This window comes from Pholcus phalangioides, unplaced genomic scaffold (genome assembly GCF_987345545.1).
Source record: "Pholcus phalangioides strain wild (caught in Gottingen) unplaced genomic scaffold, Ppha-v1.0 ptg000020l_1, whole genome shotgun sequence".
NCBI lineage: Eukaryota > Metazoa > Arthropoda > Arachnida > Araneae > Pholcidae > Pholcus > Pholcus phalangioides.
This window is the reverse complement of record NW_028301613.1, coordinates 13,811,454-13,828,331: the sequence shown is the minus strand read 5'-3', so window position 1 is coordinate 13,828,331 and position 16,878 is coordinate 13,811,454. Positions and strand designations below refer to the sequence as shown.

The 16,878-nt window shown below is 39.0% G+C and overlaps 1 protein-coding gene across 1 annotated transcript in view; it reads right to left on the bottom strand.

The window, feature by feature from the left end:
* LOC149071036 (ATP-binding cassette sub-family C member 4-like) overlaps positions 1–16,878 on the bottom strand; it is a 78,524-nt gene that overhangs the window by 30,963 nt on the left and 30,683 nt on the right. Inside the window, exons 3-8 of the mRNA XM_089248297.1 lie at positions 15,017–15,134; positions 8,663–8,881; positions 6,561–6,650; positions 4,770–4,933; positions 3,013–3,142; positions 1,183–1,431 (exon numbers count right to left, since the gene is read on the bottom strand). Coding sequence (XP_089104423.1) covers positions 1,183–1,431; positions 3,013–3,142; positions 4,770–4,933; positions 6,561–6,650; positions 8,663–8,881; positions 15,017–15,134 — 970 coding nt within the window. The remainder of the gene's footprint in view (positions 1–1,182; positions 1,432–3,012; positions 3,143–4,769; positions 4,934–6,560; positions 6,651–8,662; positions 8,882–15,016; positions 15,135–16,878) is intronic.

The window sequence follows — 16,878 nt, the reverse complement described above, 5'->3', positions numbered from 1 at the left end:
TCAAATCTGAAGTGTATGATTGGCATAAAAAAAATTCTTTTCCAGCAATATATGATGCAGTAAAAATGAGCCCCCATCATGGACAAAAATTAATGCCGAAAATATTTGTGCTGTTCACAAAATTATTTAAGTAAAGTGAAATGCAGACTATTCACCCTTATGTGGTGAAAAGGGAGTGGATAACAGAAAAGCCAGAGATAGGTCGGAGTTCTATAAATGCTTATTTCCCACCTCCAGCCATGCCATCAAAAAACAGCCTTTTTATACCCCAAAAGCCGCTCTTATTCATATTTTGTGGTCTTGGTACAGGTCAGCACTTCATACATAAATGTGTACTTAGCAAATGTTTGTTATGTACTGTACATTTTGAAAATTTATTATAGAAAAAGGAAGTATCCAAGAATATAAATTTTGTTACGAAAATTATGTAAATGGTTCTTATTTATTATGTCATTTTGTTTGCCTGTAAGTAGTCATTATCTTATGTAAAAATGAAATTAAAGCATTTTTTTGTAAGTATTGGCAAATTGGCAACAAACAGTGAAGTTTGGAGACAACTTGATGATTTGACGACGTCATAACACCAAGAGACTAGGCTGGATAGTTGCAAGCATCAAGAGTTGGTAGAGTATCACCTATCACAGAGCTCAATCTATCACTGAGGATAGCCTGGACCCTGGAGTACTGAAAAGTGTTTGCTAGGTGGGTTTCTTATGCTATTCATTGCCACATTATTTACTGAAAAGAGTTAACTGATCATCTGTGAAATATTGTCCTAGAGTCAAGATTCATTCCTCTATGAGTAACATTTGTTTGGACTCTAAGGTATTTGAAGGACAGCGATTCAATTATGTAAGAGTAAAGGAGTATGTGTACAACTGGCTACATATGCATCCCCCCTTATTTCTTCAAGAAAGGGATTCAAAAACTATCAATACATTCAGAAAAATATATTTAAAAATCTGGAGATTATGTAGCAAAGTTATGTTATTTTTGTATCTTTTTAAATCTTTTGCAAAATTTTTTTAAAATAATTTCAGTTTACATTTGATTTGTTGCTTTATTTTCTATTCAGTTAAAAACAAGAATTTACAAGAATTTAAAACAATGAATACAGTTTCAAACAACTGATCAGCTGCAATGAAAGTCTATAATGATAAAATTTGAACAAACGATAATTACTTCAAGTCTTTTCAATGAAATGATGGATTCCGCTCCTTGTGAAATGGCATATGGGAAGAACAATGTCATTGATAACCGCAAGCTATTGAATAAAGACATGCTCACAAAGACTCTCTCTGGTGTTAAGTCCCCTCCATACGCCAGTACAAACACGACGAAAGCTATGAATAGGATGACTTTTGATGAAACAAAGAACAATGCAATGTTTACGCCTCTCAGAATAGCAGTGTGACGAATTTTCTTGACTTCCTTTCTGAAAATTTGAAAAAAACGTTTAAAAATGTGAAAATAAGCATTTATGTAATTGAAATACCAAAATCAACAAAATATAGTGAAACTTTAATAGGCAGCCACATCTATTTCTTGGCCAACTTCCCTACGGGGCCAGTTTCTCTTGGAACAGGCAATATACACATATATAGGTTTCACAGACATTATAATACAAAAATAAATCCTATTTTGCAGCCACCTCTGTATGTGGTTATCGACTAATTTATTTAGCAGTTATTTCCTTATAGATAAGAGTGCCAAAGAAACCAAATTTTTGTGAATTTTTTTCTTCTTAATGCATTTAGAGCTAGCAGTTTTCCCTGTAAATAACTTTATAATCCTTATACATCAGCATAAATACCTTTTCGGATCAATCAGATTTTCCATTCATGTGTGACACTATCAGGTTAAAAACATTTGTAAATAGGAGGACAACTGCTAATGCTATACAATTGCTCCTAGTTAATAAGACAGTTTAAAAATTTGCTTCCCGGGTGACAGGGTAAACAAGACAAATAACCTGTGATTTTTACTGCATAGGTGAAGGATGTGGAAGTTCTGGCTTTGTGGATACTTTCTCCATCATTTAGCACCCAGAGATTCAGTATAACAAATGTGAGGAAAAAACATGTACAACTTATTATAAGGCAAGAACAGAGATCCCTGATAATACAGATCAAGGAATTGATAGAATGATTTGGTAGTTCGAGAATACAGTGAAACCTTGATATACATAATGATATCAGACCAAGAAAAAATATTGTTGCAAAGGGATTATCATATCAAGAAGCAACATTATCACGTGACACAAAATTTATGCTGCTGTTGGCATTTTTTCTAAATCAGCATTGTTAGTACCACTGAAAAAATATGTTTTCGAGTTCTTGATATTCACCGTAAAAGATTTTGATTAGCTGATAAACAAAATTGAGTTAGGTGTGTATACTGCTCCAGTAAAACGGTTTATCGCAATACACTTTGGTTGTATCACACAAAAAAAGTAATGATACCAAACACTTAAGGTGGTTAGGAAATGCAAATACTGATATTGTCAGATGTCTTCGAAAGAAGTAAAATATGTGATAAGTTTAAAAATACATTAAAGGATATTACGGATGAAAAATAAAGAAAAATATTGCTATAGCGATTTCAAAAACTCCTAAAAAATATTGTTGCAGAGGGTTATCAAAATAGGGTTTATCATAGTAAAGGATACCATTGTACCAAAAGAGGACTTTAACATTAGACTACAGGTGATGCCTAAGAATATTTGCAATGCCATGATATATCAAGGTTTTACTGAACACCCAAATGTGTGGGAGTAAAAGAGATTGGTATGTTTCACTGTCTACCATTAACGGAAACCTTTGGTTTTCAATCAAACCAAATTCATTCATAAAATTCCTTAAACTTTACTGTGTTTCTGAAAAAAAATAACAGGATGCAAAGTGAAAGTTTATAAGAGAAATTATATGATGGAATATACAGGATGCAGCAAAAAAAAAAAAAACCCCATAGAGAAATATTTTAAAGTAAACATGAGATAAACCATATCTGTACTTGCCTGCGTATCAGATCAACCAATTTCGCGAAGGGATATTCCCAAGTATACATTTTGATGACTCGCATGCCGCTGATTATTTCATTCATCAGACGTATCCTCTCATCCGTTAATACAGCTGTTTTTATCCTACATTAAATCAATAACAAAATCACTAAACTTAATATTGAAAAAAAAAAAAAATAAATAAATAAATGAATAATAGTAGCTTTGCACTCCAAGCGAACCAGATACTTTCGCTTATAGGTAGCCAATGCAGGGATGGTACGGCCACAGCTACTAAAAAAATATCTTTACAGGCTTCCTTAAGAAGGCATCTGGGTGCAAAAATTTCTTAGGATATGTTTCATAGTCAGATGAAAATTGTATGATGCCATTGGCTAAGAGGACCATTCAAATTTTTAATTTCATATGCAAGTCAACCAAAAAAAAAATAAAAAATTAGAATGGAAATATGGTTTTCGGAATCAATAACAATAAAAAAAGTGCACTGTCACATGCTTTTACGGGGATAAAAATTGCCACAAACCATGATAAAGAAGAAAACTGTCAGATTCACCTAAAAATGTCAGGCTATTGATATTATAGATTACGCCATCACCTAGAGATAGGAGGCCTCCACACGAGTTGCCAAGTTCATCTTGACTTCATTAAGACTACCTAGCAAGTTTGCCACATTTTGAATCACAGCATACTATTTAGTTTCTTCTTATTTTAGCGTAGAATCTTCCTGATTGGCTCACAAATACTGCATGGTGATTTGATGTGGGGGCATAGAAATTGCCAATTCTGGGCCCCGCTCATTTCTTTTCCACACAGTGATGATACTGGCACGAGCAGGAATTTTTTGCCCCTGAATATTCGGAGGGAAAATGGACTACTTGCTGACATCACGAGCAGCGTGCAGAGGCCTTCTATCTCTAGGAGGCGCTGATTACGCTCCTCATTACACTGTGTGACATGATTTTTGTTCTTGGGTAACTAGCAATATTTCCCAATCACTAATGACTTCTCAACTGGAATGCCTGATTCCATTCTCAAAAAAAGTCTCTGCGTTCTCCTAAAGTGATCCTTACACTTTTCTGAGGCTTAGTTGATCCTGCATTGGAGTATGCCGAGAGGTTTTGAACACCATACTTACAGAGGAGCACTGATTTGGGCGAGGGGTATAGAAAAGAACCACACATGCTCTTGATGGCAAATGGGACTTAAGCTATGAAGAAAAAGACTTGGATTTTTTTGAAGATGTTTACATTGGAAGAGAGCAGATGATGGGGGACACACATTCTTTTCGCATTGGAAATAAAAGTGTGTTAAGAACCCAAGATATTTTGGTGTGACTGAAATGAAGTAAATCAAGTTCAGCGAAACATCTCAGGATTACCGCTGTAAGGGTTAAATTATCAGTCCATAAAGTTCTTTTTTTTAGTCAATTTCAATGTTCCAGTCACCCAATAGTAAATAGCTAATTAACAAATAGCGATTTTCTTGCCATAAAAACCAAGTTTGAAGGGGAATGATCATTATTTTTTTATAATTATGTACGCAAAGCAAACACACACAAAGGAAACTTTTGTTTATTACATAGTGATAGTGTTATTTATCACTGTATGATATTAGATACTGAATTGGTCTTGTCAGAACTGAACGCAGTTGCCATTACACAGGCAATATTAGATCTTGCTTACTAATATAACTGTTATAACAACACAAATAGATTTCTGGCTTGTTTTTTTTTTTCTCGTATCACACTCACCTGAGTTTAGAGAAGAGTCTTCCCATCAATCCTTGGAATGGAATGTAAAGCATCAGGATAGACACACCAGCCAAGCAAGCGTAGTTTATATGCCTCCACAATACACCAATTATAATTGCTGTTTGCAATGGGCCCGCAACAAGATATGGCAGATATATGACAGACTGCAAAAGAGGAGAAAAAAACCCATTTAAATAGCAAAATTGCTTTTAGATTCTTTTCTTTTCCTATAGATATACTGAAAAACTCGCTATTCATGTAGAGATGCTGATTTTTAGGAAAATTCATCTCTACTGCTACCGGGACTCAAATCTGGATCCCTTGAATGTTGGTTGGGTGCTCTACCAATTAAGCTACAAAACGGCAGATAGAATATTTCTCCTTTGGAGCACATATATATATGCTGATAGCGACAGAAATAGAAAATTAAAAAGAAAAAAAAAAAAAATCAGCATCTCCACATAGATAGCCAGTTTTCCAGTATATCTTGTATTAACAAGTACAAGTGGAAAGTACATCTTCCTATATATATATCGCCACCTGACCTGATGTCATTTACGAGCAATTAGCAGATTTCTGTCACAATCCATAGCACGGTACCATTCAACATATATATGCACTCTAAAGGAAAGAAATATTCAAAGCAGGCACTATAGCTTAGTTGGCAGAGCACTCAACTGTGGAATTTGAGGGACCTGGGTTCGAGTCCCAGCAGTGACAGAGATGAAATATTTCCAAAAATCAGAATCTTCACATAAATATCCGGTTTTACAGTACATTTTGTATTAACAAGTGGAAAGTGTGCCGTTCTTTATATATTTAGTCTGAAGTTCATCATTAAGTATCAGTCTACTTGGTCCAAGTGGTTGGGGGGGGGGGGACCTCTACCCTTGACATAAGGAGCCAGAATGTAAATTTTTGTACTTGCTTCAGCAATACATATACTAAAGTTGGAACGATACAAAGAATGTAAATCTTTCTGAATCAGGGTTTAATGAATCCCAGGGCCAGCTTGCCATATGGATTAAAAGATTAGTATTGGAACCTAAAATGTTCTATGTGTGATTACTAAACTGGAGTCTAAGAAGAGCACATAACACTTTTGTGAACCTAAATCAGGAAGCGTCAAAATGTTGAACAAAAAGTTTGTGTATATATATTACAACCTCAACTATTAGGATTCCAGTTATCTGAATCGGATCGTTTTGGGGAAAAAAAAGTAAATCAGCAAAATCTACATTTCAAAAATTAGTAAAAGGAATTTTAAGTCAAGGCACAGAGTATCCCTGAGTTAGATCAGACCCTGGAGCAGCAGAAAACTTTACACGCATGTTGGCACTATGGTTGGCCAATGGCAGTGCCGAATGAGTAGCTATGGTGGACTTTGACTGATATGTGCCAGCATGGCACCAGATTCATGGCACAGACAAGGGGAGAAAAAACTGGCATAATAAGTTTTGACACGAGTGGTTTTTTGTGCCTTGAATTGTTGGCTTTGTCTTTAGAATAGCTAACAAATGACCAATTTTCGTTATGAACTGCTCAAGATATGGTGAAAAACAATTTGTTACAAATCAGGGAAATGGCTCTGGTGCCCAGACGAGAAGAGATATTTAACTGGAGTAATATCAGAGAATGCATCTTTGCAACGTGCATCAGACGATACCATTGCTTTTGACTTGTGTTGCATATGAATTCTGCCACACAACTTTTTACAAATGCTTCAAGTATCATCACATGATTTGAAAGACGTTTTCATGCAAAAAAAGGAGTTATAGATACATTACTAACCTGATCGAAACGATTCACATCGTTAGATAGCAAGTTGACCATCTGTCCCACTGTCGTCTTACCAAGTGCTGCTTGGCTTAGCCTTAAAGCCTGTAAAAGAAGTGCAACGATCACTTAAAAACAGCAGACCATAATTTATGGAATAACACAGTATTTGTGGGTATATGTCAACGTTATTAAGTATTTTCACCAACTAGAGTGGCAGTGTTTCTTCCTGATGCACCAGTAGTGAGCCACTTGTTTTGAAAGGTGAAAAAATAAAAAAAAGATTTGACGATCAAAGATTAACAATAAGAGAAAAAAATCGGAATAGTTTGAACTCTTTCCAACCATGTAGCAAGTCATTGTTTTTAGTCCCTCTCCCTGCCCGTTCATTTTGAGGTAAGTAAAAACTTTTTCTTTTTGCTTGACATAGCATATAATCCCTTTTCAAAATCACTTTTAGTTGTAAATTTCATGTTTGCATTTAGACTCAATAATATTACTTGGCGAGTAATGCAATAATTATAGCTAGAGTCTGGAAGTTTAGGCACTAAAAATGGTCAAAATAGGCACTAAAAAAAAGCATTTATAATCTATGGAAGGAAGGAAAAATAACTAAAAATATTAAGAGTAAGGTATTATGGGTCCGAAAACTAGCTGAAAAATTGGTTACGCTTAATCTGTCTATATTGTTTTAATTGTAGTTTATAATAACTTCTCATTATTCTCTGATTTAAACTGATTTCAAGCCAAAAATGAAATGTTAGCAGACTCGTAGGATTTAGGCAAATTTGGGTCAATCCACCACTACCACATGCGGAGTCTGTAAAGAAAATGCTCTATAATAATCTTTAGAGTTGCTCCAATTCTCGTTTATTTGTTGTATTATTTGGAATAATCACTATCGTTTTTATTGTTAAAACATTAGCTACCTTGTTCTATTGTAAAAAAATTTTACTTTTTTTTTGTATTTCCACATATGTGGCATTCCTTCCAGAGCGGGTCCCTATGTGGCATATTTTTCGCACACCTCCTGAGGGCGACTCTGGTCAATTTAATTGAATACCAAACATGTATATAAAATAGAGCTATGGTTGTTTTCAGTGCATTCATGATGTAAACACCAAAATCAAAATAATGTAGGATTCCAGAGCCCCGTCTGCTCCTATCCCACCTTGTGTGAGCCAAGATGCCAAATGATGACCTCTAGGGACAGCCATCAGTCAGTCATACATATACTGTACAATGCAGTCCAATGCCCAAGCGAGACATATAATGTGAAGCGGAGAAACAAATTTCCAATTTCCCTCCGATTCTCTAACATGGGCTGCGTTCGTCAGAAACGAAATCATTCGCGTCCAACACTATCCGGTCAAAGAAAACTTTCAGACCTCTCAGATCACTTATTTGCATGTGGACGGAACTGGAAGGAACGAGCTTTCTGATGGCGATTGATACAGAGAGTTGGAAAATTTAAAAAAGAAAATGCAATTCTTTTGTTCTCAATGCTTAAAATATCCGAGTTTTACCCAATATTATAGCGAACTATAGTGATATTAAATATCCAATATTTATGACCTCTGAAATTCACTAATAAACTTAAAAATGTGTGAAAATAGGTATTTATGGCAGGAAAAGTTTAAAAAAAGGCATTTTTAGCAAAAAACGTTAGAAAATATACAAAAAAAAAAGAGAAAGTTTTTTTGTTGGAAGTTGCCTGAACTTCCGGCTCTAGATATTAGTATTTCATATGATGGCACAAAATATGTTAAATAGAAAACACTATTAACCCTAGAATACTAACGATACATGCCGGAAATGTGTACGCATAGGTAGTTAACATACAGAACTTATATATATCTGTTTTTATTTTGGTCAGTATTCTAGGGTTGATTATGATGTAGAGGTAAATTGTCAGCTGCGCCACATTTGCAGTTGAAGAAAACTTTTTTGTACTTTTCTGCTAATTGAGCAGTCTTTTTTTTCTGATTGGCTCTTGTAATTTCACTACAGGTTCTAATCAAAGATACGGCATCCGTATATCAAGTAGTAACCTACGATACAACTAACGTTTCATCGTTCTTTCTTCTTTTAAAAAATACAATTAAAACAAAACATACTTTTCTGTATACAAGGTTACAGGAGGCAACACGCAGTCGCATGCCGAACCGCTGTGCACCGAAAAAATATGGATGGTGCGTGAAGACAAACATTGCCGCAAGGAGGCAAACACTAGCAGCATATAAATAGATATCTCTGTCTTCAAGGGTCCTCATCCTTGCAAAGTGTTCTATAAGGTACCCGAGTAAAATAGGCTGCATGACGTGGATGAAGCATTCCTACATATAACGGGAAACACATTAGCAAATAACGTAAGAACAAAACCATAACATGCAAACATAAAAACAAATAAAACGGCCAAATCAAAATATTAAATAGTGGAAGCTAAGGAAGTAAAAAGAAACAGAAACATGCATTAAATGACAAAAAATACTGTCACGGGATCACTCAAGCAACTGAATGAATGAGTGAACACCAAGACTCTGCCAACAAACTTATCCCATTGTCGCGATCTCTTCAAGCCCAGCTTCGAACCATTGCCACAGTGGTGGTCGGCTGAACTTGGTTTCCTGTGGTTCCCAACTTCGAAGCGCGAATGCGAGCCAATCTCCCCATTAAAAAGTCTCGCCACCGAGAGCAACAGGCCTACAACGATAAATTATTCAATAATTACACTTCACTCATAGTTAGAAAAACTGGTGCAAGCACTACACATAACAAGCATTACACAGAAGCAAACTTCACGTCAGTTCGTCAGGTTTCACTACACGTACATTCCTGTATGTACTATTTCGGTAGAGGTTCCACAGAGGAATATGGACAAGGTGCATGTCTGGTTTAACAGTAGCCCAGCTTCGTGGCAGAGCCTGGAGCAAATTGTGCTATGTAACATTCAGAATGTATGTGCCTAGTGTTTTATCTGATTTTACAGCACTGCCATCTATTTCACATTGTGAGTAAAGTGTAATGATTGAATATTTATACTGTTGTACTTCCATTGCGCTCTGTGACGCCTTTTCACCGGGAAGATAAACTGGCATTCACGCCCCGAAGTTGGGAGAACCACAGAAAACCAACTTCAGCCAACCACCACTGTGGCACCGGTGGGGTTTGAGAACCAGGTCCTCGCGATGCGAGTCCGACACTCTGACCACTCGATCACCACAGCGGCTCATTCAAGTAATCAGCGGCGCTGTTCAAGATCATCTAATTAAGTGGCCCGCGACAAACTTTTTTAAAATTAGTGAACAGGGTCGCACTCTCTTAAAGGTTTAACACCCTTGGTCAACGTGGTGGCGAACGGGAATGCAATGGTTGCAGCTGAAAAAAACATACGGTTGAAGATATTGATTTTTCAACCGCTTTGGTTGAACCGACCTTTGTCCCGATATCTTTGCCAGCACATCTTAAGAGCTTGCTTCAGATTCAAAGGCAAGACGATGAGGAAATTATCTAACACGACGCACATTTCCTCGCTGTTTTCAAAGGCTATCGATAAACTATCGATGTACATTTCCCAGCGATGGTGACCGAATAAAAAAAAGCTGGATCTTCCGCACAACAAAACGAAATGTAAACAACGATATCGAGTCGGCTCTGACCGACCAACTCTGCTAGTCACTTTTCGTTCACCGCTAAAGCCGGGTTTTCCTAGGAATAGGTTTGTTGCGCAGCGTGAATCGAATTAGACTATTTCGCGCCGACAGAAACGTGTTACATAATCACGCTACGCGTTTGTGTTTTCCTAGCGAGGCGCATCAGATCGGGCGGCTATATAAAGTATATCGCTTCGGCATCAGCTTCTCTGTCGTCTGCATGCTCCGGTTTGAAGGGAAGGAAAAGAAAACACACAAGGAGTGGAGAGAATATCGGCAAAACCGCGGCGCATGACGCATTTGACTCCTCCAGAAGCAGTCGGCCAATCACGCCCGGCGTAAAGCGCTGTCGTCAGGCGTATTGCGCTCTGTAGGGAAACAGTCATGCTGCTTTTCTTACTGGTGAGTGGACGGCGTGTCGCGCTGAGGGAATCACGTTGCGTGCGACACGGGAAACCTGCTCCTAGGAAAACCCGGCTTTCGCGTCATAAAAATCCGATACAACGCGTTTCATCTTCAGCGTCATAAAAATCCGAATCAACGTTTCGTCTTTGGGTCATAAAAATCCGAATCAACGTTTCGTCTTTGGGTCATAAAAATCCGAATCAACGTTTCGTCTTTGGGTCATAAAAATCCGAATCAACCTTTCACATCAACGTCATAAAAGTCCGAATCAACCTTTCACATCAACGTCATAAAAGTCCGAATCAACCTTTCACATCAACGTCATAAAAGTCCGAAACGACGTTTCACCTAGGGTTCATAAAAATCCAAATCGACGTTTCATCTTTAGCGTCATAAAAATCCGAATCGACATTTCATCTTTGGGTCATAAAAATCCGAATCGACGTTTCACCTTGAGTTCATAAAATTCCGAATCGACGTTTCGTCTTTGATTCATAAAAATCCGAATCGACGTTTCACCTTGAGTTCATAAAATTCCGAATCGACGTTTCGTCTTTGATTCATAAAAATCCGAATCGACGTTTCACCATTGGGTCATAAAAATCCGAATCGACGTTTCACCATTGGGTCATAAAAATCCGAAACGACGTTTCACCTTTGGGTCATAAAAATCCGAAACGGCTTTTCACCTTCGTTATGAGAGTCCGAGGCCTGGTGATAATAATAAAATGCAAAAGGCAGTCTAGAATTCTTTTATTAGGAGTCATCATTGGTATGCAGTCAAGGGCGTAGCCGGGGGGGGGGGGACTTGGGGGTCTGGTCCCCCCCCGAACGAAATTTCTGGCTACGCCCCTGTATGCAGTGGAACCTCTCTTAACGGACACTTTCCTGAGCTCCGGTCCCATGGAATAGGGCTTTAATGTATTTCACTTACCGTTACCGGACACTTTTCATAACGGAATGAATGGACACCAGAACTTTGCCACTGGACTTATCCCGTTGCCCAGATCTTTTCCAGCTCAGCTTCTCCCGATAACGGACAGTAAAATCTGGCAAACTAATTTTTTTTGTGAATTTTTGTTCATAAATAGGGAATTTATCTTACTCAACGGTGATCATGCATGACAGGGGCGTAGCCAGAAATTTCGTTCGGGGGGGGGACTACTTTCATTTTGGGGGGGGGGAACCAAAGTGACAGAAGAATGGATTTGGCCATCTTTTTCCCTTTTTTCGGTCATTTTCTCACATTTCGGGGGGGGGGGGACCAGACCCCCAAGTCCCCTCCCCCCGCTACGCCCTTGATGCATGATAAAAAGCTCGTATTGGTAAATATGACAAACAGTCAATTATTTACTTGATGGTGATGGTAATGTTGGTTTTTTTCGCACATGTTGATACGTGTGAAAAAAGCCAACACATTACAAGACTGATATCGATATTGTTTTACCTTCTTCGCACTTATTAATTTAATTCAATTTTTATTACAAAACTAGGGGGCTCCGGCCGCCTTAGCGGCCAACCCCCTCCCCCCTTTTCTCTTCACAACATATCTTGTTTATTTCGTCCCACTTCATCAGCGTGCTATGGAAAGGGACATGTGAAAGCACCAACTTACTGAAGAAGCGAATTTTACAATAATAAAGCAACAAAAAACAAATGTGAGTCATCAAGTAACCCCAGAAAACTCCCCCCCCCCATGGGATCCCCAGACTCCAATTTGCTCAATTTCAGTGGGGACCCAGACTGGATTTATCTCGGGCTACCGATGTGTTGCAAATTTTACAATGTTAAACAACAAAAATCAATGAGGTTCATCCAGGGACACCCGAAATGAAACCTGTCAACTTTTTCACGGGGCCCCGACCTGAATGCTTGCCGGACATCCCCCTGCGAGGGGCCACGAAAAATTCTCATTTTTATAAATTTTAGAACGAATAAAATCCAGAGCCCACATCCAGTAGCGGAGACCCAATACGCAGATTTTTAGTGGGGGACCCAGTCTGGATTTATCTCGGGCTTCCACTGTTGAAAATTCTACAGTGTTAAACAACAGAAAAGACTGAGATTCATCCAGGGCCTCCAAAATGAAACTTCTAAACATGGGGGGGGGAACCCCGACATGGAAGCTTGTCGGTCATATCCCGCTGCGAGTGCCATGAAAAGTTTTCATTTGTATTCATTTTGCCAACGAATAAAACCCAGGGTTCCCAACCAATTACCCGGGACACCAATTCGCATACTTTTAGTGGGCCCCAGACTGGCTTTATTTCGGGCTACCGATGCTGCAAATTTTACAATGTTGACAAATAAAAATCAGTGAGATACATCCAGGGGCCCCCGAATTGGAACCTGCCAACTTTTCCATGGGGGCCCCCGACCTAGAGGCTTGTTGGACATCCACCCTTTAGAAGTTCCTATGGAATCTTAACTTGGAGGCGCGTCTGGTTTTCATGTCGGACATCCCCCTGTGAGGAGCCACAAAAATTTTTCATTTTTATCAATTTTAGAACAAATAAAATCCGGGAATAGGAGAGACTGGATTTATCTCGGACTTCCGCTGTTGCAAATTCTACAGAAAAAAAAAAGAAGAGATTCATCCAAGGCCCCCAAAATGAAACGGGACCCCTGACTCGGAAGCTTATCGGACACCCCCCTGGTAGGGCCAGGGGGGGCCCCTCTGTAGGATGTGGGAGCCTCTTGGTACATGCACATAACTTGGTCCCGATGGGTCAAATGGGTCCCGATATACGCAAGAGTTAAACGAAAACTTGACCCAAAATCGTAACCGATTTTCGTAACCAAAATATCACCGACTTCCGTTACACAAAAACGTCACCCATTTCCGTAACATAAAATCGTCACCCATTTCCGTAACATAAAATCGTCACTAATTTCCGTTGCATAGAAACAGGCCCTTTTAGAGTTTGTGATTTTAAAAGTCTCGCCACAGAGGCCTACAACGATACAACAATTCAATCATTGCACTTCAATCATAGTTAGAAAGGCAGATGGCAGCACTACACGTATATATAACAAGCATTACACAGAAACAAACTTAGTCAGGTTTCACTACACGTACGTACACATTCTAACATGTACCAATTCGTTAGGTTTCGCAGAAGACTAGGGACGAGGTACATGTATGGTTTAGTAGTAGTAGTGTATCATTTTTACATACAGTAACGAATAGAAAGCAATTGCGACAGACGTCAAACGTCGTATAAGCGAGCAAATGTGGAAGTCGTATAAGCGAGGCCCTACTGTATATCGTACCTCCCCAATAGTGGGCACTCCCGTTAGCGGACAAAAGCTTTCATCCTATGAGTGTCCGTTATCGAGAGGTTCTACTGTACTTTTTAGTCTGTCTCCCATTCTCTGGGAAGCGTCAGCTGATGAAGTGTCAAATATCTGACGTCTGAACCGGCTTTAAGCCGTGTTTTCCTAGGAGCAGGTTTTCTGTGCCGCGTGCAACGTGAATCGTCCATCGCGTTACGCCGTTCACTCCATGGCCCCCCAGGGTTCTAGCCATGGGGCCCGCGCGGGACGGTTATCATCATTATTTTACTTTTTCACGCTATAAATTAACTACAGAAGGGGCCCGCAAAAGATCCCAGTCTAGGGGCCCCGCTACAGGATGTGGGGGGCCATGGTTCACTCTACCAATAAGAAAAGCGGTACAACCGAGGTTTCCTTGGAGTAGCCCTGTAGGATGGACAACTTCGCCAAGTTCTAGGAAAGAGCCGCAAAGCAATAAAATTAACCAGACGGCGTGGGAACAATTTATTATAAACAAAGGGAGTCAGTGTGGCATGTATTTGTTTTTTTTCTTCTGTTTTTTGTTTTATTTTAGCGGTTCTGGTTTGGTTGGGAAAAATTATTGTCGTGGCTGGTATTTTTGTCAATGTGGTAGCGCCATCTGTTTTGAATTAGGAAGTGACGTTACCAAGGGTGCGTGCATACGCAGGCGTCCTTCTTTCTTTTTGACATCTTTTTTGGTCATTCACATGTTTGTACACGCTTTAGGTCCCTCGTTTAGTCGCTCACTGACCTGCTCAACCCTCTCCTTTAGTTCACGCTTTTGGTCATCCAGTTCGCTTGGATACGCTCTGGGTATCTTTTTTTGGCCATTGAAATGCTTGCACACGCTCTAGGTCACGCGCTTTTGATCGTTCACATGCATGCCTCATGGTTTGGGTCACTCTTTTGCTCACTAACGCACTTGCACACTCTTCCGTTTAATTTATAGCATGAAAAAACGTTATGGTAATTTTCCCGTGGAACCCTGTCTGCTCCACGCTTGTGGGTGGGGGAGGGGGCAGGCCTAGAATATTCTCAAGTGCGGAGTATACCCATGACAGGAGATCAATCCTCATAAAATCAGATTGTTACGTCTTGAATGAATCCGAAACTTACCTCAACTAGAGTGAAAAGCCCGTTCATGGCGTACAAGAGCCCAAAAGCTCGTATAGAGGCTTTTATGAGGCTGGGCTTTTGGCCTTTCTTCAACTTCTGCAATTCTTTGTCCCATTCTCTGAAAGAAATAAAAGCAAACGACATTTAAATATTTTAGATTACATGATAGCTATCTCAACGAGTTCGGGGGCCTTGGGAACCTATTTTGGGAGCACCCCTTGAGTTCCGATTTTAAGGGACGATCGACATCCAGAAAAAAAACCATTCGTAAATACAAAATCTGCAGATTCTAAAAAATGTTTAATCAAAAATATACGCGTATTGAACAAAAAAAAAAATTGATTATAATTACTCTGAAGGAAATAATTCCAAAAAATTCAATGAAAATTAATGAAAAATTAATAAAAATTTCATAATTAATGAAAGGTATGATTCCAAAGAGTTGATGAAAGGTTCATAATTAATGAGATATAAAAATTTGTGAAACGGAAGAGACTATTTCAATGCGGCACGCTGATCAAAAATCGATCTTCAATTTCAATCGAAGAATCACAACAGCTGTACTTTTTATTTGATAGGTGACAGCAGTAGTTACTGTTCAACGATGTTTTACATCAGTGTTTCCCAAAGTGGGCAATATCCCCCCCCCCCGGTGGGCGATGGAATGGTCCGGGGGGACGATCGAAGCTACGGCTGTAACATAGGAGGATCCTATGTATTCGCTTGAGTTAGGAGGGGCGATGAGAGAAAAAAATTTCTGAAGGGGGTAATGAAACAAAAAGTTTGGGAAACTATGTTTTACGTGTATATAATAACATACAGGGTGCATAGGTAACAGAGTGTATTGCATTTTACCGGCGAACTGTTATGGAGAATGGGAAAAATGGAAGATGTAGTGTTATTATTTTTTGTGATTATTATTTATATTTTCAAGCCCGTGAAGGGCGTCGGGCGTGATTGGCCGACTGCTTTTGGAGGAGTCAAATGCGTCGTGCGCCGCGCGTTTTGCCGATGTTGTCTTCACTCTTGTGTGTGTTTGTGAGTGTTTTCTTTCTTTCCCTTCAAACCTGAGTATGCAGACGACAGAGTAGTCGATGCCAAGGCCATATAGCCACCCTGATCTGATGCGCCTCGCTAGGAAAACACAAACGCGTAGCGTGATTATGCAACATGTTCGGTTCACGTGGCGCAAAAAACCCATTCCTTGGAAAACCCGGCTTTGGCTCACAAAAATCCGAAACGACGTTTCACTTTGGGTTCATAAAAATCCGAATTAACGTTTCACCTTCGGGGTCATAAAAATCCGAAACGACGTTTCACCTTCGGGGTCATAAAAATCCGAAACAACGTTTCACATTCGGGGTCATAAAAATCCGAAACGACGTTTCACCTTCGGGGTCATAAAAATCCGAAACGACATTTCATCTTGGATTCATAAAAATCCGAAACGACGCTTCATATTTTGCTCATAAAAATCAGAAACCGTTTCACTTTCGGTGTCATAAAAATCCGAAATGACATTTCATCTTTGGTTCATAAAAATCTGAAACCGTTTCACTTTCTGTGTCATAAAAATCTGAAACCGTTTCACTTTCTGTGTCATAAAATTCCGAAACCACGTTTCATCTTCTGGTCATAAAATTCCGAAACCACGTTTCACCTTCGGGCCATAAAAATCCGAAACGACGTTTAACCTTCTGATCATAAAAATCCGAAACAACGTTTCACCTTGGGTTCATAAAAGTCCGAAACGATATTTCATCTTGGATTCATAAAAATCCGAAACGACGCTTCATGTTTTGCTCATAAAAATCCGAAACCATTTCACTTTCGGTGTCATAAAAATCCGAAACCGTTTGACT